General features: G+C 43.2%; 1 protein-coding gene across 6 annotated transcripts in view; it reads left to right on the plus strand.

The window, feature by feature from the left end:
- Window positions 1-22,797, plus strand: part of CSTPP1 (centriolar satellite-associated tubulin polyglutamylase complex regulator 1) — a 175,996-nt gene that overhangs the window by 52,852 nt on the left and 100,347 nt on the right. For all 6 annotated transcript variants that reach the window (XM_061610934.1, XM_061610932.1, XM_061610937.1 and 3 more), the window contains one exon: window positions 19,345-19,475. In XM_061610934.1, the coding sequence (XP_061466918.1) occupies window positions 19,345-19,475 (131 nt within the window). The remainder of the gene's footprint in view (window positions 1-19,344; window positions 19,476-22,797) is intronic.

Consider the following 22,797-nt stretch of genomic DNA (forward strand, 5'->3'; position numbering starts at 1 on the left):
GGTCCTGCTACAATTAGACCAAGAAGGGAAGGAGCTGCACCCCTGTGCGTACTTCTCTCGGAAGTTAAAGCCTGCAGAGAAGAACTACACAGTTTGGGAGAAGGAGCTGCTGGCCATCAAGGACTCTTTTGAAAACTGGAGACAATACCTAGAGGGGACCTCTCATCGAATTGAAGTGCGCTCCGACCACAAGAATCTTGAAAGCCTCCAAACCGCCAGAAAGCTGAACCAGAGACAGATAAGATGGTCCCAGTTCTTCACTAGGTTTAACTTCCAGATTACTTACCATGCCCAAGCCAAAAACCAGAGAGCGGATGCCTTATCCAGACAGCCACAATACAAAGAAAGTGAATCCAAGGACCAGCCTCAGTACGTAATCCCGCCAGAGAAATTAACGTTGGGAGTATGCCAGCCTTCATGGGAAGAGGAACTCAAAAAGGCACAACAAGAAGATGCAGACATGCTAAAATATCAGCAGGAGATGGGACAAGGTCAAGACTCAGAAGTAACCTTTCACTGGAGAAATGGACTGTTATGGTTCAAAACCGCCAGATATGTGCCAGAAGGGGAATTAAGGCTCAGAATCCTACGCCAGTGTCATGATTCCATCACAGCGGGACACTTTGGGATTTACAAGACCATTCAGAATGTGGCCAAGGACTTCTGGTGGCCTAAAATGCGTCGGGATATTGAGAGTTATGTAAAGTCCTGCTCTGTCTGTCTGCGGACAAAAACACAAACAGGGACACCAGCAGGACTGTTACAACCGTTGCCTGTCCCACACGAACCCTGGAAGGACCTCTCCATGCATTTTATAACTGATCTACCCAAGTCCCAAGGAATGACAGCCATCTTAGTAGTGGTGGATCTACTTACCAAAATGGCACACTTTCTTCCTTGTGTAGGGGCCTTAGAGGCTAAAGAAACGGCCAAGTTATTCATAAAAGAAGTCTACCGGCTGCATGGATTGCCAAACAGCGTAGTCTCAGACCGAGGAACTCAGTTCACAGCCAAATTTTGGAGAGCAATGTGGAAACAGTTGCAGACGGAATTAAAACTCTCCTCCGCCCATCACCCCCAGACAGATGGGCAGACGGAACGCTTGAACGCCGTTTTGGAAAGATATTTACGAAGTTATGTGTCCTATCAACAGACTGACTGGGTATCATATTTGCATTTTGCAGAGTTCGCCTACAACAATTCTCTGCACTCCAGCACTCAACAAACCCCGTTCTTCGCTAATTATGGATTCCATCCTAAAGTCTTTCCAAGCAGCTCAGAAGGAATGCTGGTACCGGCAGCTGAGAACTTCCTTAAGGAATTGCAAGCGGCGCAACAGACACTGAAACAGCAGTTAAACGAAGCCAAAACGGAGTACAAGCGAGTTGCTGACCTGCACAGGAAGGAGGGCCCCCCCCTTCAACCAGGAGACCAGGTATGGCTGTCCACCCGCTTCCTCCAGAGGCCGGGCAAATGTAGAAAATTACAAGACAAGAGGGTGGGTCCTTTCGAAATAGAAACTCAAATCAATCCCGTGGCGTACCGACTGAAGCTGCCTGACACGTTTAAAATACATCCTGTGTTTCATCGATCCCTCTTAACGAAAGCCGCCCCTCCCAGTGAGTTACGGCCGGAGGAACCTCCCGGAGCTCCACTCCTGGTAAATGAGCAGCTTGAGTTTGAAGTTGAGGAGATCCTAGATTCCAGGATCAGACGCCACAAGCTGCAGTACTTGATTCACTGGAAAGGCTATGGGGTGGCTGACAGATCATGGGAAGATGCAGCTGATGTGCATGCTCCAGAATTGGTAAAACTTTTCCATCAATGTTTTCCCCACCGTCCCAAGCCAGACAAGGGGAGGGGGGCACAGCCTGGGAGGGGGGATGGTGTCGGAAGGCAGAGCTGGGGTCCCAATCCCGGGGAGCTGGATCCCGGAGAGTTGGGAGAAGAGTATTCGGATGGATGGCAGAGGGAAGGGGGAGGAACTTCCCCCCTTTGGAGCGAAGACGAAACAGAGGAACTGCCAGTGATAAGGTCGCTTAGCAACGGGGAGCCTGAGCCCTCCCTGGACATTCTCACGCCTCCCCCTCTTTCAGGCTCAGAGCAAGAGGGGAAAGAGGGAGGGCTGCTCACAGCCAAAAAGCGGGGAGGCAGTTTACCATCAGCCCCTCCCCTATCCCCCATCCTGGAATCGGAAACTTCAGAAGAGGAGGGGGTGATGCTTCCCCCCTCACCGCGCACACGCAGACAGCTGAAAAGACAGGAGAGAAGGGGGGGAAGGTGGGCAGTACCTGAGGGGCAGTTAAGGAGGAGCGAAAGATTGCGCGCCCGTTTGGCCCCTTCTTAAAGAACAGGCGGGAAGAAGTCCCTTGCTCTGTCAACTTTCTCCCAATGCCGCAGGACCTGTATCCCTGTATTGCTTCATGAGAAAACGCAGTCTTTGTTTGGACATTACCCTAATAAAACACGAATTAACTACAGCCGTTGGTCTGGTTCCTGAGTCACATCCTGGGCCTGACAGAGGGTGGAGTTAATCACGTCCACGCAATCGTGATTGTCCAGTGGTACAGGGAGATCAGGCAGCAAGGTAGCTGGATTCAATGGACCGCATCTCTCGAAGGCCAAGTTCGGATCCTCCAGCAGTTCTGCTTCAAGTTGCTGTTGTCTTTGAGCTGAAAAAACCTGGGTAGTACCCCTGCGGAGTAGAGCTGATAAGGCATGGGAAGTCCATATGATAGTGCTGTGCCCCAGAGTTAATCCTTTGCTCTTTTGCAATAAGAGCGCTGCCGCCATTAAGGCGCGTGTGCATGAGGGGGTGCCCCTTGCCACATTGTCTATTTGTTGTGAATAAAACGCCACCGGGAAGTGGCTAGGACCCCACTTCTGGGTTAACACTCCGCTTGCCACTCCCCCCCTCTCGTGCACAAACAAGTGAAAGGGCTTACCATAGTTGGGCGGCTTGAGGGACATTGAGGTTGCCACACCGTCCTTCAGTTGTTGGAACGCTAATATTGACTCGGGGCACCACACAAGGGGGTCTGCAGCCTTCTTAGTCGTGAGAGCATGAAGAGGTTTACAGAGTTCCCCACAGGAAGGAAGCCACTGTCTACAGAATCCGATGATGCCTAAAAATCCCCTCAGCTGCTTCTTGGAACAGGGCAGCGGGCATTGCTGTATTGCAGATATCCTTTCTGGGTCCATCTGTCTGCCCTCTGGTGTCAGTATGAACCCCAAGTACTTAACTTTCTGGGAGACCCATTGTAATTTCTTTGGGTCTATCTTATGTCCTCTGGAATGGAGATAGCTTAGAAGTGCCTTACCATCCTCCCGTAGTCTGCCATCATTCACATTGGCCAGCAGGACATCGTCTACGTAAAGAATGATAGTAGAGCCTCCAGGAGGGGTGAAGTCTACCAGATCCTCTCTTAAACATTGGCTAAAAATTTGTGGACTATTTCTGAACCCTTGTGGGATCCTATCCCAGACCATACTGTGGTGGTCCCATTCAAATCCGAACAAAAATTTAGAATCCGGGTGCAAAGGGATGCTAAAAAAGGCATTTTTTAAGTCTATTACTGTGAACCATCGAGCATCCCAAGGAATTTGGCTGACAATAGTGGTCGGATCGGGTACTACAGTGTGGAGGGGCACAACATATTTATTGACCGCTCGAAGGTCCTGGCAAAATCTCCATTTAACAGGATCCCCTGGTTTTTTTGGAGGTTTCTTGATGGGCAAAATGGGAGAATTACATGGAGTACGTTGGGGGTGTATGATTCCTTCTCTGATGAACCCTTCGATGATGGGACGGATCCCTTCCCGTGCTTCCAAAGACAAGGGGTACTGCGGGATGCATGGAGGGGGAAGGGTTTGTTTTACCTGTATTTTGATTGGCTGTACTGACTTCAAAAGTCCCACGTCAGTGTCCTTTGTTCCCCACAATGAAGTAGGTAGTTCCCTCAGGTCTTCGTGTAATATTGTGTCTCCTAACGTGTGTGCATCATCCCTTACCCCGAATATGCTGAGCAACAATCCCACCCCTCCAGGACTACAGGTTAAAGTGGCCTCAAGTTTACAAAGCATATCCCTTCCCATCAGAGACATGGGACAATCTCTAGAAAACAAGAACACATGGTTAAACATTTGTCCCTCATGGTCAACCTGCAGAGGTTTTGTAATGGTGAGCGCCTGTGGAACCCCCCCCCCCCATTCCCATTGCAAGTTTTGAGTCTTCAGTAAGCCATGCATTGGGTGCCTTATTCAAAAGAGAATAAGTTGCACCTGTGTCAACTAAAAAGGGAAACTCAGATCCTTCCACACGCATTGAAATAACAGGTTCGGCCGTTGCAGGGGGAAGGAGAAGGAAAGTGCCGGCCAAGGACAGAAGTGCAAGCATTCCTAGCTCCTTCCAGGAATAAGCTGTCTGGTTATCAGGTCCGGTTAGTCATTGCTGTGTCTGTCGTCGGGGCATTGTTCCAATCTGGTTCCATGCAGTTGGGATTTGCTGCTGCTGAGGCGGTGGCACGCTTGGAGGCATCGGAGGAGGGAGTGCACTGGTATCTGCAAAAGTAAAAGGATTACCATACCCGTCCGGAGCGCTAACCCCTTCTGCCAGTGGGCAGTCTCTCCAGAAATGAGATGGATCCCCACATCGGTAACACCCCAGATTGCTCCCGGTGCCCCCCCATGGCTGTCCTCGTCCACGAGCTCGGGAACCTCGGCCTCTCCCTCCCCGGGGGTATCTAATTCCCAAAGAGCCACGGAGAGCGGATGCAAGCATTTGATACTGTTCTTTCTTCTCGCGCTTCCGGCCTTTTTCCTTCTTGTTTTCCCAAACGACATCTGCCACTTCTAAAATTGCAGCGACCGACTCAGCACCCCACCCTGGCCTTTAGTGCTGGAAGTAATCCCGTATGGACGGAATTGCTTGATGCACAAACGAGGCTTCTAACGTGGGTTGATCCTCCTTTTTTTCTGGGTTCAAATTGGTATAATTGCATGCCCCTTCTAGCAACCGAGTCCAGAATTTACGTGGAGCCTCGGTGGATTCCTGTCTAATGGCCAGGAATTTAGTCTGATTGGGTGGTTTTTGGGCCATTTGTTTTAGGTGGGTGAGAAGCTGGTCCCTGTCTGCCCTAAGCTGCGTGTGTCTGTCAGGAGTCCATTCATTACCTGTCCAGGAGGCGGCTGCTTCTGCTCTCCTTTCCCAGGATTGCCTGGCGGTTGAATCCTCGGCAGCCCAGGTAGATTCCAGCGCCCAAAGGCGACTTTGCTCTTCTCCAGTTAACATTCGGTCTAAGAGGTAATTGACGTCTCCATAAGTGGGGTTATGGCTATTGAACAGTCTCCTCAGCAAATTCTGGTTCTTAGTAGTGGATTCTTCGAAGGATCCTTCCATCTTACTCCATTCTTTAAGATCCCATTCCAGCCATGCTTTGTATTCTGGAAGCACCGCGTGCTTCATGGTTCCATTGGCGTCTATATATGGCTGTTGGTTAATCATTAAGGGAAGCACTCTTTCGACTGGCGGTTGTGGGGATGTCGGCGTTGTCTGTGGCACTCCCTGGCTTGCAGAGGATTGGAGAGATGAGCCTGTTTGGCAGGTAAAAACTTGTGGAGGTGTTTGGGGTGTGTGGAGAAGAGAAAAATGCGGGGAGGGGAAGAGGGTATCAGGGGAGGATATAGGGAAAGGGGTGAAAGAGGATTGGGTGCAGTGGGAACATGCAACAGGCACCGGTGTTGGATGTGGTGTAAAACAAATGGACGTTGGTAAAAATAGATGTTGGGATGTAGAGCTAACACCCTCGGTAATATTATGTTGGCTCGGAGATTGTTGAGTGAGAAGCCGGCGTAATATTGGACTTTGTGGTTGTGCGTCTGAGATGTAGCTACGTGGTGTGCTTGTGTGTGTGTGCTGTAACTGGCCCTCTACATCCATATCCCAACCTGGTTCCTGTGTTGGGCTTTGGCCCCCGCTAGGGTTGGTAGAACCAGCTTCTACCTTGGGTTCCCTTTCAGACGGCTCACCACCAACCCGTGAATTTGAGTCGGACAATAACCCCGATGAGGTCCCACCATCCAGAGGGCTTGGAGGTGGCGGGGCGAATGTGATTGCGGTGCGGCCAATAGGCTGCCGTCTGGGGGGGTCATTGGCAAAATATCCAGGAGGGGGATTGTTGTCAGTTACGTTCCTCCCCATCATCATTATTCTAGCAGCAGCCCAGTTCTGTGCCCCTACTTCCCATAAGGACCAGAAAGCCAGCTGCGCTGGGCTGTCCTTTTCTAGCCGCTTTTTCACCTCAAGTAAACAAGCGGCGTCAAAGGACCCAACCCGAGGCCACCTCTTCTCTGGGGCCCCAACGGCAGTTACCTTTGTCCATTCCTTAACACATAACCTTACCATGGTTTTCTTTTGCATACCTACCTTGACAGGGAGATGTCCTGCATCCCAGTACCTACACATCAGACTTAATGGGGTTACAGCATCAATAGGACATTCAACACATGGTTTACTTTTCCCTTGCCCCATGATATCTGGCAGGCACCACTTTACTTCAATTTTACCCCAGCAGTTCCATTGCCCAGTCCTTCAAAACACCGTTTGAGAGAAAGACTCTCTGGGCGCCTGTGGGTGTTTTGCAAAACCTGGCACGGAATTGTTGTGGGGTTCCTTCGTGGTCGCCAATTGTTGGGTCCAAATCCAAGCACCCCCCCTTCTCTCTAAAGGGGCAAGCTAACGCACCCCTTAGCCCTGGTTAGGAGTGCAAGCTTGGCAATTATGTTTACCTGTCCCAGTGGTTCAGCCAGATACCAAACATTAAACAGACACACAATACTGCTTGATCAAGAGGGGTCTCTAAACTGCACAGACAGCAGTCTGACAGGGAAGAGAGCACAATTTATTAATTGAAGCACCATTATATAAGTTTCATAAGCAAAACAAAGTATAATATCACTAAAAGCATAACAAAGGGAATACAGTATTACAGAGATAAAGCAAGCACATCTTATCCTTGTTACATTTACAATAATTCTTAAAAAAATGAGAAATTGATAAAGCATTAATACACTTGTCAATCCAAGAAAACTAAATTTAAGATAAGAACTAAGGAAGGGAGGAAGAAAGTTAGATTGACACCACTAAGAGATAAAGATAGGGCTAGTATGCCTGTAAAAGTTATCCACTCAGCAGTATGACGTAAATCTATGGATACAATTGTAGCAAAGTATTTGGGGAACACTTCTTCCTTTGTGCCGAGTTTGCTACAATGCACAGGATGTGTAAAACTGAAACAAGACGAGAAATAACAATCCAGATGGGATACATTTTATCTCTTTTCCAAGATGCTACAGCCTGAGAGGCGCCTCTGGGTGTTATCTCTCATGGGAGAAGAAACGAAACTTAGAGTGTTATGTTCCCCACCCTCTCTTAGTTCCATCATTCATTGCGGCCCTAGTTCTGGCTACAATTTAGCATTTCTGAACAACTCTTGGGGCCTAGAAATAAAATATTTCCTAACAGTGATATTGGATATAAGAGGGCATGGCAGAGAGTTCCACAACCTAGGCCCTGTAACAGAGAAGACTTGTTCACACATCTTGGTCAACAGCATATGAGAAGGTGCAGTTTGTATAAAAAAAAAGATGATTTTTCTTTTGTACAAAAACTTTGGATTGTTTCCAGACTTTGCTCCCATGGGTAGGAGCATCCCCTGAACTAAGCCTGCTCAGAAGATGCTCCTGCTTGGGGTGTGGGGGAAGGGAAGCAAATTTTGCTCATTTCCCTCTCTGTCCCTAGTGTCACCTCCCACACTGTTCCAGATTGTTGGGGGATCCCCCAGAACCATGGGCGAGGTGGCACTGGGGGCTGTAGGTAAAGTGGGGAGCAAAAATCACCTCCCTCTACACCAGTGGGATCCCTTACCTTGATCAAAAGCGTTCTGTTGACAGAAGTAGCCTTCTAGATGTCACCTTCTGTTGACAGAAGAATATAAAGTATAGACCCAACCCTATAATATGCTTTATGTGTGCCCCTAAGCTTTTTAAAGGGGTACACCTACAAATGGAAAGAGAGGGTGTGTTAAATAAGACTTCGGAAACACATTTATCCTGCATGCACATTTGTCAGAGAGTTAGGATTACTTGAGGTACCATGTTGAGGTACACATGATGGCAAACCTGGGCTTATTGCTATTTAATGTGTGGATAGCTCCATGTATTGCATGGTGTCCTCCAAAGTCTCCTGCCCCTCTCAAATGTTTTTTATGAGTTTTTTGGGGTGGGGCTTGCTTGCTTTTTTGTCTGTGTCTTTTTTGAGGGGGATTAAGTGTTTTCCCTGGGTTTTTGGCAGGAGGGATTTGAAGCATTGTCAGTTTTTCTTCTGTGAAATTGGTATTTTGTGATGCCTGTGACAGTTTTTTAGATTTCCAAATGCCCCCCCCAGGCCAAAAAAGGTTCGGGACCCCTGGCCTAGATAGACTCAGTTTTCAGACATGCTAGTTAAAACCTAAGGAAATCTCTCATATTCTGGGTTACAGCTTCCTGTTCAGTTTCATTTGGGGGGTTCTATTCACAGATGTCATCCTGGAAACCATATGCAGCAGGATGTTTAGAAAATATTAAGAGCTCAAAGAACAGAAGAAAGCAGCTCTGAATTTTTTTAAAAAATGTCCTATTTCACCCACTTTCTAGCTAATGTTTACCATGTTAATTTAAAAAAGGGCACATGCAGGATAGAAGTCACAATGGAATGCAGTGATATAGCTTAAATTATTTTTTATTTTATTTTTATCAAAGAAAGAAACTGGAATGCCTTCAGCTGAAGATGGGGATTCCTTTCAAATACTGGCTGCCCTTCCATTGCAAAATATATGCTGCGGGAAACTAAAGGTTGATTCTAACATCATATCTTTCCTTCTGGAAAAATAAATGTGAAACCTGTTACATTGGAATGCAGAATCCACAAGGGTTTTGCAGATAGAATCCGTAAATATGAGAATTCCTATTTGCTCTTGCTCATAGATCTTTCTCCCATATGGGTTTTTCATTTCAACCTAATTTTTTTTAATGTGTATTTGTCTGTGAAAGAAAAATGTTACAATAGAATCTATCCTTGGGGGGAGATCTATCCAGTTGTGTTGCATTACAGAATGGTGGTGGTGGTTCATAACAGATTGCAACCTATCATGTGGCTGATTTTGCACCTGTAAAACAATACAACTACTTTCTCTCTGGGTCACTTGCTTGAAAGAAAACAGACGTTTCATAGAGTTCTTGTTTATAGTCTTTTCCCCATGTAAGTTTCTACTGTAGCCCATGAGGGAACTCCAGACGAGGAATATATTTTGCAGACAAGGAATATATTCCATTCAAGGCTAAAAGTTAATGTTACCTTCATTTTATAGTTGAGGGAAACTGAGGCATGAAGTTGTAGATGCTTCAGCCTGCTTATGGAATATATAATAGGGTCTTTTCCTTTTAGTCTGTTCTATAGCCAGCGAAGCATAGAGGGGAAGGCTGAATGTCTCTGTGACTTGGACTGTAGTGGCACTTTCTTTTAAACCAGAGGAAGCTGATACTCTTGGGAATGTAATGTAATTTAATTTTGGCTCTGCTTTCCCAGAACTATCAATGATCATTAAATGATCAAATAATCTACTGTTTTTCACAGTGGGTTTTCAGCTCTGATAAGAATGTGGAAGGCTGGATGTCTGTGCCAGTTACCCAGAGTTGCAGTGATATGGGCTATATCAAACAGCACACAGCACTTGAAAGCACCAGTTCTTAACTGTTAATATGTTGCTGTGAACTACTGTTTCCTTTCCCTGAGCTACCTCCAAGCATTTCTCCATGGTTACTTAGCCTTTTATAGGATAGATCTGCTATCTTCCAGCATACTGGATTTCCCAGCTCATAACTCTAAAATGCTTTATTTCAGAGTAGAAAGTACGCTCTATATGTGGCCTATTATATCCATATCAGCTTGCTTATCCTTTTTAAACAGCCATTGTTTTTTAATAGGGCTCTGCCTGGCAGGGGGAGTCTTTAATTCCTGCCACTAAGAATGGCCAGCTTGAGTTACAGCAAGCTGTACTACGCTACTCTGATCAAAAGGCCTCTGTTGTTTTTAAAAGTCTCTTTTTTGTGTTTTTCCTTCTTTTGTTTTTAAATATTAGTGGTCCAATAATTAAACACAGCAAAATCATGCAAGCTTTGCTTTGAGAGATTAGGGTATTAAACAACTCACCCAATTCCCTGTTATATCTCTTGGTTTATATAGAGAAAGGAATAAAAGAATAAAAAAGAATTGTGACTAATAGGCAACACTGTTGTCTGTATAATTTAATTTTGAAAAATGATGTCTCTCTCTCCAGAAGCTATATGTGTTAGAACCATATATCTCAAACTGGGGTGTGTGGGATACCAGCCCAAGAACTATTGCATGTTTTCTTGGTAATAGGCCTATAAACATATAATGATCCAAGTTTTCAAAAGAGTAGTGTGACTCCTCTACTATCACCAAAAGAGAAGAGTGAAGCCAACTGTCTTTGTTGCAGGAGTCCATGAATATGAGTGGCATCCACTAGTGACACATATATTGTTTTAACTTGGCAAGTGCATTTGTTGTGAGTGTAAAGTGAGAGATGGGCAGGGATTCATCTGTGATCTCATGCTGTGCTTCAGAGGTGCTCAGAATCAATGTCTCTGGAGTGTGCCCAAAGCTCTGTGTGACTGCAGGAACAAATCTCTTGCCCCTTTCCCAGGCCTGGGAAAAGGGTGGGAAGACACCTCTCTGCAATCACACTGAGCTTTGGAGACTGTCCAGAGTCACTGCTTCTGAGCGCCTCCAAAGTCCATTGTAACATTGAGAGATTAGACCCCACTCATTCCCTGAGATGTGGTTGGTGGTGATCACATATTTTAGTGGGTAACCAAGACCACCCAGAACTTGTTGATCCTTACCTTTATAGCTGTGAATTGCTGTCTTGGGTCTGAGACTGATGGTTCAGGCATGTTGAGGAAGTCTTGGCATAATGGTGTAGGAGCCGGGTAAAAGATGAACCAGCACAGAGTGGGGGTTCATTTTCCTGTTGAGCATTAGTTAAGGATCAGATGGTTGAAGAGTACAACTTGCTCCTAAGTTAATGCAAAACAGTATATGTAGTAAAGCAATCCTTTTTTACATTATGAATTCCTGTTGAGATGTGACGCTTTGAGTAAGGCCTGGTTCAATTAGGAGGTGAGTTGTTTTTCAGCTTTGTACCTAACTGTAGTTTGTTTTATGTCTAGTGTAACATTTTCACAAACCTTGGTTAGTATCAAACCACTGTTCATAACTATAATAACATAACAGTAGTTGATCTCTGTTTTTACTATATTTTAAATGGTTTTTACGGTATGGGTTTTTAAAACTTTTTAAAACAGGGCTGTAGCTCAGTGACAGGGCACATGCTTTAAACTTGTAAACCGCTTTTAATGAAATAGCAGTATACAATTATTTATAAATAAATAAATAAATAGAAGTGGTTTAAGGAACAATTGTGTTGTGGGCTCAGTATGCTTAGTGTTAAGATCAGTTCTCACACATGCATGCATGCTCAGAGCTGTTTTCTTCATGGCCACACCTCTAAACAGCTTGAAGCAGGCTCTTTGTAGCCAGACAGGAAAAGGAGTGGTTAGTAGTTTGAGCAGCTTGGGTTTTTTTTAAATTAACAATATTTAACAGAGAGAGAGCAACAGTGGACATTGTGAGTCTCCTTATATAATAAACATTTTAAAAACTTTTATAACAATTTGCATGCATTTATTTTTGGGAATGGCTCGGGAATATTATTGGAGGATTAGGAGGAGAAATGGTGGATTGTAGTCTGTGCCCCTTCATTGATAGACTGTTGGGGGAAAGGGCAGCTGGTGAAGGTGAGTTATTTTCCAATTCTCCCACATGCCCACCCTCCATGTTAGGCTATTTTTAGCAAGCAATATGAAGTCACCTTCAGTATAATAAAAAGTCCTGCAAATTAGAGAACCAATGACTATTCCCTGTTGTTGGTCAGGAGAGGCATCCCGTAAATTAATTGGGTGTTTTGCTGTGATAGCCAGAGGTGGCACCTGCTGAAGGAAGGGCTCTAGGCGGTCTTTCCAAACAGTCTGCCCTTTCCTGCAATGCAGGTTCTCCCTGCCATGTACATTTGCTTAGCTTAGATAGGGCAAGTAGTGTTGTTGGTTAGTTTCCATTAGGATGTTTCCATAGCATTCAAAGCTTTTTATAACCTATTTAAAAGTCCAAAGATTTTTTTCAAAGGAGTGCTTGAATGTTTCTAAACCCTGGCAGGCTGCCTCAATGTAATAACACAGAAGACAGTGCGCTGTTGAGTTCTTCCTCTCTCTGTTCAGAGAAGCAGCACCTGCGCACTAGCATTCCCAACACATCCTTCTTGGAGAGCTTTGGGGCTTTGCTATTGACTTGTCCTCCTCTGTCTTATTAATGTGTACATGCCCATCCCGCAAGCATGGTGCATGTACGCTGCAAGGCACATCTTTCCCAGCCCTGGCATCCTAAGAAGATTCCTGTCTGATTTGGCTTCGGTGGGGCATGTAGAGGCAAGATGTCTACATGCAGGCATTTTTTGCTGATGCCCATATTGCTATAAACAGCCTTTCACAATTTCTGAAGTCAGCCTGGATCCTGTCTCTACTCACCCACCCCCACCCCCACCCCACCCCACCCCACCCCACCGTCTCCTGCTTCTGTGATGTGAAAGGCAACTATTGCTGTTGAAGGGATTGCCCATCAACCCAGCAAAACCTTTGAGTGAAATGCAAGTGCTTGAAGTCTATTAGGGTACTAATGAGGGCTTTAGCTTTAATTGCCACAGCAAGTAGACAAGTCAGGAATTGTATCCATGGTAACTTCAGCTTAATGTGCTAATTTGCCTGTCTCTCCTGAGTGGTTTTGAAGAGGACCAAGCAGCATGAAGCTTCTTGCTTCCTAGGGAAGATTTGACAACTAAGCAGTGGCTGTCATTCTTTTAAAGGGTCACACCTGTAGGCAGCTATGCACAACACCTGTCGAATAAAAGAAGAATTTGTCCAGTTTAAAGGCAGATGCAATAAATCCTCCTCCTCCTTCCTCCTCCCCCGCCATATACTTACATTGACTTTTAAACTGGCAGGGACCTGAAATATGCAGCCACTTTATAGGTTTTATGGTTGCTTCAAATGTTAAACAATTCTTACAGGAAATTTCAACACTTCTGTGTAGAAAATAATGTACAACTTGCCTGTTTATTGTATCTTCTTTATATTGAATGCTTTTTCCAGGAGACTTTTATGCGTTAACTATGCTGGGCCATTCGCTATGTATTACATACACAATTATTTATCAGATAGATGCAGGATGGTGGATGGACAGTCATTTTACTATATATATTTTAGTAACATTCATTGTGACTGATTAATTCATTGTGACTGGTCCACATGCTTCTGGGCACTACAACATCTCGATTCTAACAGTTAAAATAGTAATCTTGAATATATTGTAGAGCTATAGGACTCTGTGATTAAATTATTTTCATGCTTCTGGAACCTGATCCAAAGCTTGGTGAAATAAACTGGAGCTTTTCATTGAATCAGGCCTTTGGGGCATTGTAGTTTGATTCTGGTTGTCTCTTTATCTTGTCATCTTCTACTGTGTAACAACTCATGTCTGTCTATGATTTGTACAGTACTGACAGTATCTGATAATTGTAAAAGAGTTCATAATCGTCCAGCAGCAATGCCTAAAAGTTGTTGAAGAGGTGAAGAATCAAAATCCAATTGCATCTTGAAAAAAACTGGCTGTTGCTTTGGTGTATTATTGGACCAGTGAGAAACATTTTTAATGCATTAAAAATAGTTCTGACAAAGTGTCTGTATGTAATTGCAGCTAAGCTTGCTCATTATATCTAAAAAAATGTTTCTAGACCCTAGGCAGAAATTCAGCTTTTTTGTAATCCTAATTTTTTAAAAATGTGATTACAGTTTGAGACAGTGTTTGAAAAGGTTATTGAAAGTTCTCTGGAGGTAACTTGAGGTAAACAGTTGCTGTTTTAAAATCGGTCTTGTGCTATGAAGTGCTAAAGGACTAAAAAGGTCCCCAATTAGCCAACAGATTTTGGTTACTGTGGAGAAGCTACCAATGGAGAAGATCTGCACCCTCCAAGAATAAGTATGAATCTTTTCATTAATTCTCTCACAGGAGATTCACTAAGCTGGTGTCCTAGGGGGAATGCTTTTATGGTCTCTCTGGAGGATTTGAAACATTTGCCAATCTTAAAAGAAGCACAGGGCCATGCACAGATGAATCCACCATTTATTGTGTTTCTGCTTTTCATTTTATTTGTATTAATGTTTCTATTTAATTTGCATGTTGAACTTTAATAGCATCTTAGAGGGCCTCTTTCAGACATTCATGAAATTTGATATTGCTAACTTCTAAGGTCCTTCTGAAAAGAAACAAAGAAGAAACTGCATCAGATACCAAAAAAGCTTATTAAATGACATTGCCCTGCAGTGTTCACAACTCAGATATTGAAGCTTTGTAATAGAGCAAAAGACCTTGGAAATAAAACTGTCAGGTTACCAGATGGCCCTTATTTCAAAGAGTTCTTCCTAACTCACAAACATCACAGCTCTATAGTACATAACAGATGTGCCTCATTTTGGACATTACAGTTTTATACACAAATAGCCTAAACTTCAAAGTACCACTTATTTTGGAAATTTTGATTTGATACTTGTTGCAAATTCAAGAACCCCAAGTGCTTTTCTAAGCCTGATCTAGCTCAAGGGGCACTTTATTTTATATATATATTTATAAATAGAATTACGGCCACAATTTTTCATACTGACACCATACTCAGAATTGCTCACCACCTTATCCTAAGCTTCTGAATAACCCAGGATAAAACAGATATTTTATGGATGGGAAAATATTAATTAGGGGAGAAGAAGGGAGCATACAGTTAGGTATCTGAGAAAATAATAATAAAAATGCCATGCTAATTTAGCTAAAAACCAGCTAGAGATGCACAGTGCAATCTCAGAGTACAATAGAGTGAGTTTCAAAGAGGTATATTTATTTGTTCTCATTTTTAGACTGTTCTCTGCAAGACAGGAAGCAAGTTTTCGTGTTTCACAGCAGTGATACACTGAAATTGAAGCAGGTAGCATCTACATTGCTATGCTCTCAAAGAAAACCATACAACCCTTTGTATGAAAGAGAAATTGTTATTTTACATAAAGCTTATGATCTCACTAATCACATCTTAGTAAAAATCAATCAAAAGCATTTGGTTATACTTCAAATTAGGGAAAAACTTTAAATTTAATATGTAGATTTTCTCTCAGCTGGGAACCAAGAGAGGAATAGATAAAATACACAAGACTCCTGCAGCAGCCTGTCTACCAAGAAGCAGTAAACTGAAGGGTCCACTTAAAAGAGTCAGTTAAGAAAGTATTTTTATACACATTCCAGAGCAATGGTTGTTTGACATAAAAGCTTAACATTCTGCTCTTGCAAGTCTGACATTACAAAAATGTATTTGGTTGCAGAGAATAACATAAATTTGCTCAAGCAGATAATTACGAGAAACCCATCCATTTTCTCCCCACCCTTCCATTGAAGCCTTACGCAGATCTCCTAGTGAAACACATGGACATTCCCCCTGCTTTAGAATTATTATAATTTTGCAGAAATTTCATGACCACAGTACACAAGAACTTAAAAAAAATATTGTGGTGTATTTAGCTCCTTAGAACATGATGCTGGAAGTGCAGCTCAAAATGAATTAGATCAGGAGTAGGTAGTTCTGCCAGTGCCACACCCATGTCTTGCAGGGTCAGGGCAGGCAACATCTTTATATATTTGTATCTTTTTGCTTATATGGTGACATAATTCATTTCAAGGCATCTTCCCAGGACTGTTCCTCTGGGCTATACCCTTTCCAGTCTATCAGGTACTGGAGATGGCCATGATGCCTACGGGAGTCCAGGATCTGCACCACTTCAAATTCTTCTCCCCATCCACTTCCACTGGTGGCAGAGGCTGAGGTTGAGAACTCAAGGGGTGAGGTGGGAGGGCCGGGACCAGCAATGACCTATGGAAGATGAGGTGAATGTGGGGAGTTGCAGCCGGAAAGCCATGGGGTAAACCTGCCGGGTGATATGGAAGGGACCAATGTGTCATGCATCCAGCTTCCGAGACAGCCATTGGGACCATAGGAACTTGGTTGAGAGCCACACCTGGTCTCCTACCTTCAGCGGAGGGCCTGGCTGGCATTGGCGGTCTGCAAACTGTTTATATGCATCCTTCGCCTGCTCCAACTGCTCCTTCAAGACCGCCTGCAATTCTTGCAGCATGACATCAGCGGCAGGAACCTGTGAGGGGGGTAGGACCAAGGCTAGGCAGAGTGTGCGAGTTCAAATCCCCGCTCGTGTCTCCTGTGTGTAGGGCCAGCTAAAGATCACCCCCGCAGCTAGTGGCTCAGGGGTTACATGCCCTGCCACCCATGCAGCTGTGGGCAAGCTGCATAGTCCCAAAGAGCCCAGTTGCCCCCCAGCTGGCAGTTGCGGACAAGTAAGGGGCTGGCTTGTGCAGCTGTGGCAAGCTGAGCAGGCCTTAGCCAGTTGGGGAGGACTAGGCTCAGAGGGAGGCAAGGGTAAACCCCCTCTGAATACCGCTTACCATGAAATCCCTATTCATAGGGTCGCCATAAGTCAAGATTGACTTGAAGGCAGTCCAATTCCATTCAGAGTTGACGATGAGGACACTGAACTTGTCAAGGATTATCAATACCTTGGTACAGTCATTAACCAAAATGGAGGCAACAGTGAAGAAATCAGAAGAAGAGTAGGACTCGGGAGGGCAGCTGTGAGAGAACCAAGAAAAGGTCCTCAAATGTAAAGATGATCAGGATCATTCAGACCATGGTATTCCCGATCTCTATGTATGGCGGATGAGAGAAAAATCAAGTCATTTGAAATGTGGTGTTGGAGGAGAGCTCTGTGCATACCATGGACTGCAAAAAAGACAAATAATTGGGTGTTAGAACAAATTATAGCAGAACTGTCACTAGAAGCTAAAATGATGAAACTGAGGTTCTCATACTTTGGACACATAATGAGAAGGCATGATTCACTGGAAAAGATAATAATGCTGGGAAAAACAGAAGGGAGTAGAAAAAGAGGAAGGCCTAACAAGAGATGGATTGATTCCATAAAGAAAGCCACAGACCTGAACTTACAAGATCTGAACAGGATGGTTCACGACAGATGCTCTTGGTGGTCACTGATTCATAGGGTTGCCAGAAGTTGTAGTCAACTAGAAGGCACATAACAACAACAACAAATTGCCTGGGAGGTCTAGAAATCTTGTCAATCACAACCCTGACGTCACTTATTGGCTAAAATCCTGAAAGGGCAGGGATTAGAGCAGCAGGTACAAACAAACGTTGTGGGGAGGGGGGCAGCTGGCATTTTGGTTTATATCTTTTGAACCAGACCACCTAGAAACTTGATTTTTAAAAAAATGAAAGCTAAGAGTCTAGAGCAGCCTTTCCCAACCAGTGTGCCTCCAGATGTTGTTGGACCACAATTCCCATCTTTCCTGACCATTGGCAATGCTGGCTGAGGCTGATGGGAGTTGTGGGCCAACAACATCTGGAGCCACACTGGTTGGGAAAGGCTGGTCTAGAGATTAAGATGCTTCATCCAGGGTGGACCCCCCCAAAACCAGAGTCTCTGGGTGAACATCGGACACCTGGCAACCCTAGATGAAACCTACTTCTGTGCACTTGTGCCCCTGAGGCCTTCTCCCTTCTTTCCCTGGATTTGGGGCCTTCCCACCTTTCCTTTTCTGAGATGACTTTGCTGAGGCAAGAAAGGACTTCCCAGTCCACTAGCTGTCTTAACTGTTATTGCATGCTACTTCTGAGCTAAACACCCAAGGTTCCTGGGAAGCAAAGTGGAGATGTCTATATAATGTTATACATACCTCAATCTTAGAGCTGTGAGAAGTTTCAGGGGTTCCATCATATACCATGGGTTTGATTTCCTTGGAATTAAGATCACTGGAGTTTTATGTTATTTCTGTGAGACAAGGTTTTATTTAGACATACATGAAAGCTGAGCTTAGGATGGAAGGTTCACAGCATTAACGCTCCAATGTTCCTGCTCTCCCATCAGATGCCTAGGGGACTATCAAGGCTATAGCTTTGGATTCTCACAAACGTTTCAGTTGGGCCTCTGTGTCTCTTTCAGACTCAGTTTTAAGACTGCCAGTCTATATAGTTCTCTTTCAAACACAGGCACCTTGATGACATCACCTTCAGCAGGGTGAGGGTGGGGAGAAAGACATGACCTTTTTTGCTCACCTTCTACAAGCTACCTTCTAGTTATTTAGTTTCTATGGCAACCCATTGCCCTAGTTTATCATACAAAGCAAATACTTAACAGATCTGCCCAGGGACATTTACTTAACATAAGAAACTGGCCTGACCAATTTTTTGTAATCCTCTTTTTCTGCAAACCTCAGTTTTACAACTATGCAACCCAGGGCTAGAAGGGACCCCAAACGAACATCCAGCCCAACCCTAATCCTATAACAATAATGTAAGTTGGAAGTCATAATTTGTATTACACAGGAATGATCGAAAGGTATACTGATCTTGGCTAGAAAGAAGTAAATGTACTTTTGGAAATTACTTGTATCTGTCAAGTTTCTGTTGGCAAAGGTAAATATTTCTTGATGTTCTTGTGGTTCTTAGACACAGCTAGCAATAGAATCTTTAGGATAAATTTATCTGAGGTTGTTTCGAGATGACCATTTTATTGATTGTTCATCCTGATTTCTTTGCACAAAGTTTGCGGGCTATTTGTTGAGCATTCATTCTGATTGTACAACATTGCATCAAACAATTGTTATCCCACACTTTCCAGTGTATTTCCTATCAGATCATTCCTTAATGCAAAAAGGCTGGTTTTGGGGGAAGATCACCAGATCATCGTTAAATGTGCAAACAGAATTTGCCAATATGTGATTGGTTCCCACCCAAAAATAGAAACAGTCAGATGGGCCCTGTTTGGGGTTCTCTAGCTTATTCTAGGCCTGAAAGTCCTCAGGTTAATGCAGGAAAGCTTCCTCCTAGTGAGCAGTTGGATGCCAGCTGTTTTGTTATTTTTGTTCAAATGGTGCAGTAGAGCTGTGGGTTTTGGGTACGTTCTCCTAGTTGGGCACAGGATTTTTTTTGCTAGCTTTAGCTTGCTATTGGTATGGCTGACACTGATACTTTTACTTTCTCTCTGTAGCTTTAACAGTGTGCGTCAAGGAACTCATGTTTTGTTCCGAGAATTCAACTTTGTTCAAGCTACACCCCATAATAGGGCATCCTTTCTAAGGAACTTCTGGCGATGCTTCCGAACAGTGGGGAAAAATGGAGGTGAGTTTTTCTTTCTATCTCCGGTACTCTGTTAGTACGATGAGCAGCACTGATGACTAGAGGTTTGTTGTCTAGACTTTTTGAATTAGTGTCTGAACTTCCCATTAATCTGCACAATTTTGGATGTCTTTTCATAACTCTGTTCATAGGAGTGCATGTTCTTCAGTAATGTTTGGTATTTTATGTTGATGACATTCTCTTCCTCTGTTTGGGAAAGCTTTTTATATTCTATAGTTTCTCTGCAGACATCTACTGGCTGCTCTCTAAAAGTTCACGTAAAAGGAGGTGGAATTTTTAGGAGGTGGGTTTGCAAGTCAAAGCTATCCTGTGCTCGGGGAAATTAGGGTTGGATCAATCCATTTTATTGTTTGAATAATTAGAAACAGCTTGAGCACATATTAGGGTATTAAAGTGAAAAACTGTATTTAGTAGAATTTGCCTATAAACTTATTGCAACTAGTCAGTCAAAATGTTTTAAGTTGGAACCATCAGACCCCTCCAATCCTTGCAGAAGTTTCACCAGTATTTGTTTTCATTGTGATTGTTTTTATTAAGCTGTGTATGTGATGGCCAGCCATCATCATAATGATTGCTGCCCATGTTCGGCTGCATTCAAGACTGTTGCACCAGAGTGAATGTGACTGCCATCATATTAAATGATGCCATTTATTAGTCCTTAAGACTGCAGTGTTTAACACACCATAACTTGGCTTGAGAATCCTTTTTGCTTCGGCAACGTACATAAAGTCAGTATTTGGGAGAATGTTGAGGTGTTTAGAGAGAAAAGAAAAGAGCACCTATATAACCCATTGCCATTGTATCCAGTCCTTTATAAAAGTAATTCTTTACACCTTTTAAAAAAGATCTAAATGGAAGATTTTCATTTGGCCTGGCTTTAACAGGCTCGTTATCTTTGCTCAGGCAATTCAAAAAGCATAATCATTAGCAGCATTTCTTGCTGTCCTGCTTGAGTAACCACTGTATCTATTGTATTTGTAGCAGACCAGGTTTTTTCTCTGTTGTTCCAAACCAAGTCACTTAGTTCAGTCAGTGTATATTGCAGTTTTTAAAATTTAGTTCTGGCTAGGATGCTTGGGCCTTCATTTAACTTTTCAACAAACAAACTTTGGGGTTTGAAATTTTCATCCTGGGATACTGGCTTGTTTTTTGGGGGTTGTTTTGCTCTTTTTAGTGAATGGAGTGATAATTCCAGATGTCCTGTGGTGTATTATAAAAGACAGTCACAGGAAACATAGGCTTTGGTGATGTAATGTAAAACTTAAGTCTGAAAACTTCAAACTTCTGCATGTTCATATTTCTTAATTTCAATGAGGTGTGCGCTAGCCGAGAGACACAGAATCTGAACTGGAAGGGGCTGTAAACTAATTACATTTTACACCTTGACCTAGCAAGTTTATCTACCTTCTCAGCCTCTCATGGATTAGCACACAATCCGATACATTTGAGGATTCAGACACTCTTAGAGTAGAGAAATTAAGCAACAAACAATTGATATCTTTATATTATAGTGGCCAGTAAGATTCACAATCTTCTGTTTTTTTTATTTGAGCTCTTTGGGAAATACAGTTAAGCATCTTCCTTGCAAAATGGGGAGATTGAGGTGGAAATATATAGTTTTTTGTTCCCAGTAAACAGTTGGAAATGCACACCATTTTTTATTCCACTGTCATGGTAAAAGTCATCTCCTTTTGTCACACTTGAGCATGCCCCAAAAATAGAATCCAGGATGGGATTGTGTAGCTTCACCCTAGTGGTGATCGTAAGTGCACTGTTTTGTGCCTTCTATGTAAGTAAACGGCTGCCAATCTCTCTGATAGAGAAAACCAAAGTACTTTCTTGGGGACAGCTCTCTCTCTCTCTCTCTCTCTCTCTCTCTCTCTCTCTCTCTCTCTCTCTTTCACTCTCTCTCTCTGTGTGTGTGTGTGTGTGTAGGAGGGCAAACCTGTTCACTACTCCTGAACTGAATGGTATGGCCTCCATCATCAATTGGAGGATGTGGTATGTCTCTGTGCCAAATGTTGTTTCAGTGATCCCTGCAAATTCCTTTCCTTTATACACATGCATCTTATATATCATATTGACAGACACTTTGCTTGAATGAGATAAAGTCAGAGCAGAAGGGATTGCACAAATGGGGCAAGAATAACTATGAACCCAAAAAGTGGTTTTGTAATAGGTCAATGACTTTGTTGAGATTTGTGGATAGAACTCTCTTTCCAGATAGGAGCTTTCATGCATTGTCCTGGTTCAAATTTCCCTTATCTTCATACTTTATCCCAGTGCAGCATTTATCCCAGTGCAGTGTACTTTTCTTAATCATTTATCCTAAAGTTGTCTCACATTTTCATAAACAAATTAAGAACCTAGACAAACAAGCCCCACAGAGGTGGTCATCTTTGAAAATGTTTTCATGTAACATGCTGTGGAATGCAATAACATAGCATTATGCTCTTCAAGAACAGGGCTAACAGCCATGAATAAGCAGCTCTGTCACATTCCAGTGGGTCTTATGTGAGACCCCTGATCAAGTTTGATAGCAGGACCTGGTGGATTGCTTCTCATGTACTTTATTTTGTTTAAAATATTTTTCTGCTGCCTTTCTGCCAAATGAAATTCAAGGCAGTTTAACAAAATTCTATTAAAAATAATAAAATATCATAAAAATAACAGCAAACAAATAAAAATGCTCCATCATCCAAAAATAATGGATCAAACCAGCAGTTAACTAATTCAGCTCTGTGTAATCATACTAGTTTGATGAGCACGGTGAAGCAAATCATCTGTACAAAAAATTAAATTAAACAGTCAAATTTAACTGCTGGAAGTCCAGATAAACAGGATAGACTTTGCATGGTACCTAAAGGATAGTAATGAAGATGCCAGATGATGCTGTATTGGTGGAATGTTCAACAGCAAGGGCATAATCATGGGGGGGGGAATCCTCTTGCCATAAGCCATTCACTAAATCTGGACATGCCTTTGGTTTGCATCCTAAACATTTTAAACGTGTCCTCAATAGAAGGGGCAATTTAAAATTGGATATATTTAAATTATCTAATATGTATTTAAATAGGTTTGACTTTTCACCTCTGGTAGAGGTGACAATGATAAAACAGCCTGGAGCACAGTTTCAGATCCCATGCAGAACTTTAACCAGAATACCTTTTCAAAGGTATTTTGTGGCACCACCAACTTTGCACAGGAAATAGAGTTTCCACTCAGATCTTGGGAATGCAGCAAAGGACTGAATCACCAGTTTAATCAGTCTGCCAGATGCTTCTTCTTTTGTATATAGAAAACA

The sequence above is a fragment of the Rhineura floridana genome, chromosome 2 (genome assembly GCF_030035675.1).
Source record: "Rhineura floridana isolate rRhiFlo1 chromosome 2, rRhiFlo1.hap2, whole genome shotgun sequence".
NCBI lineage: Eukaryota > Metazoa > Chordata > Lepidosauria > Squamata > Rhineuridae > Rhineura > Rhineura floridana.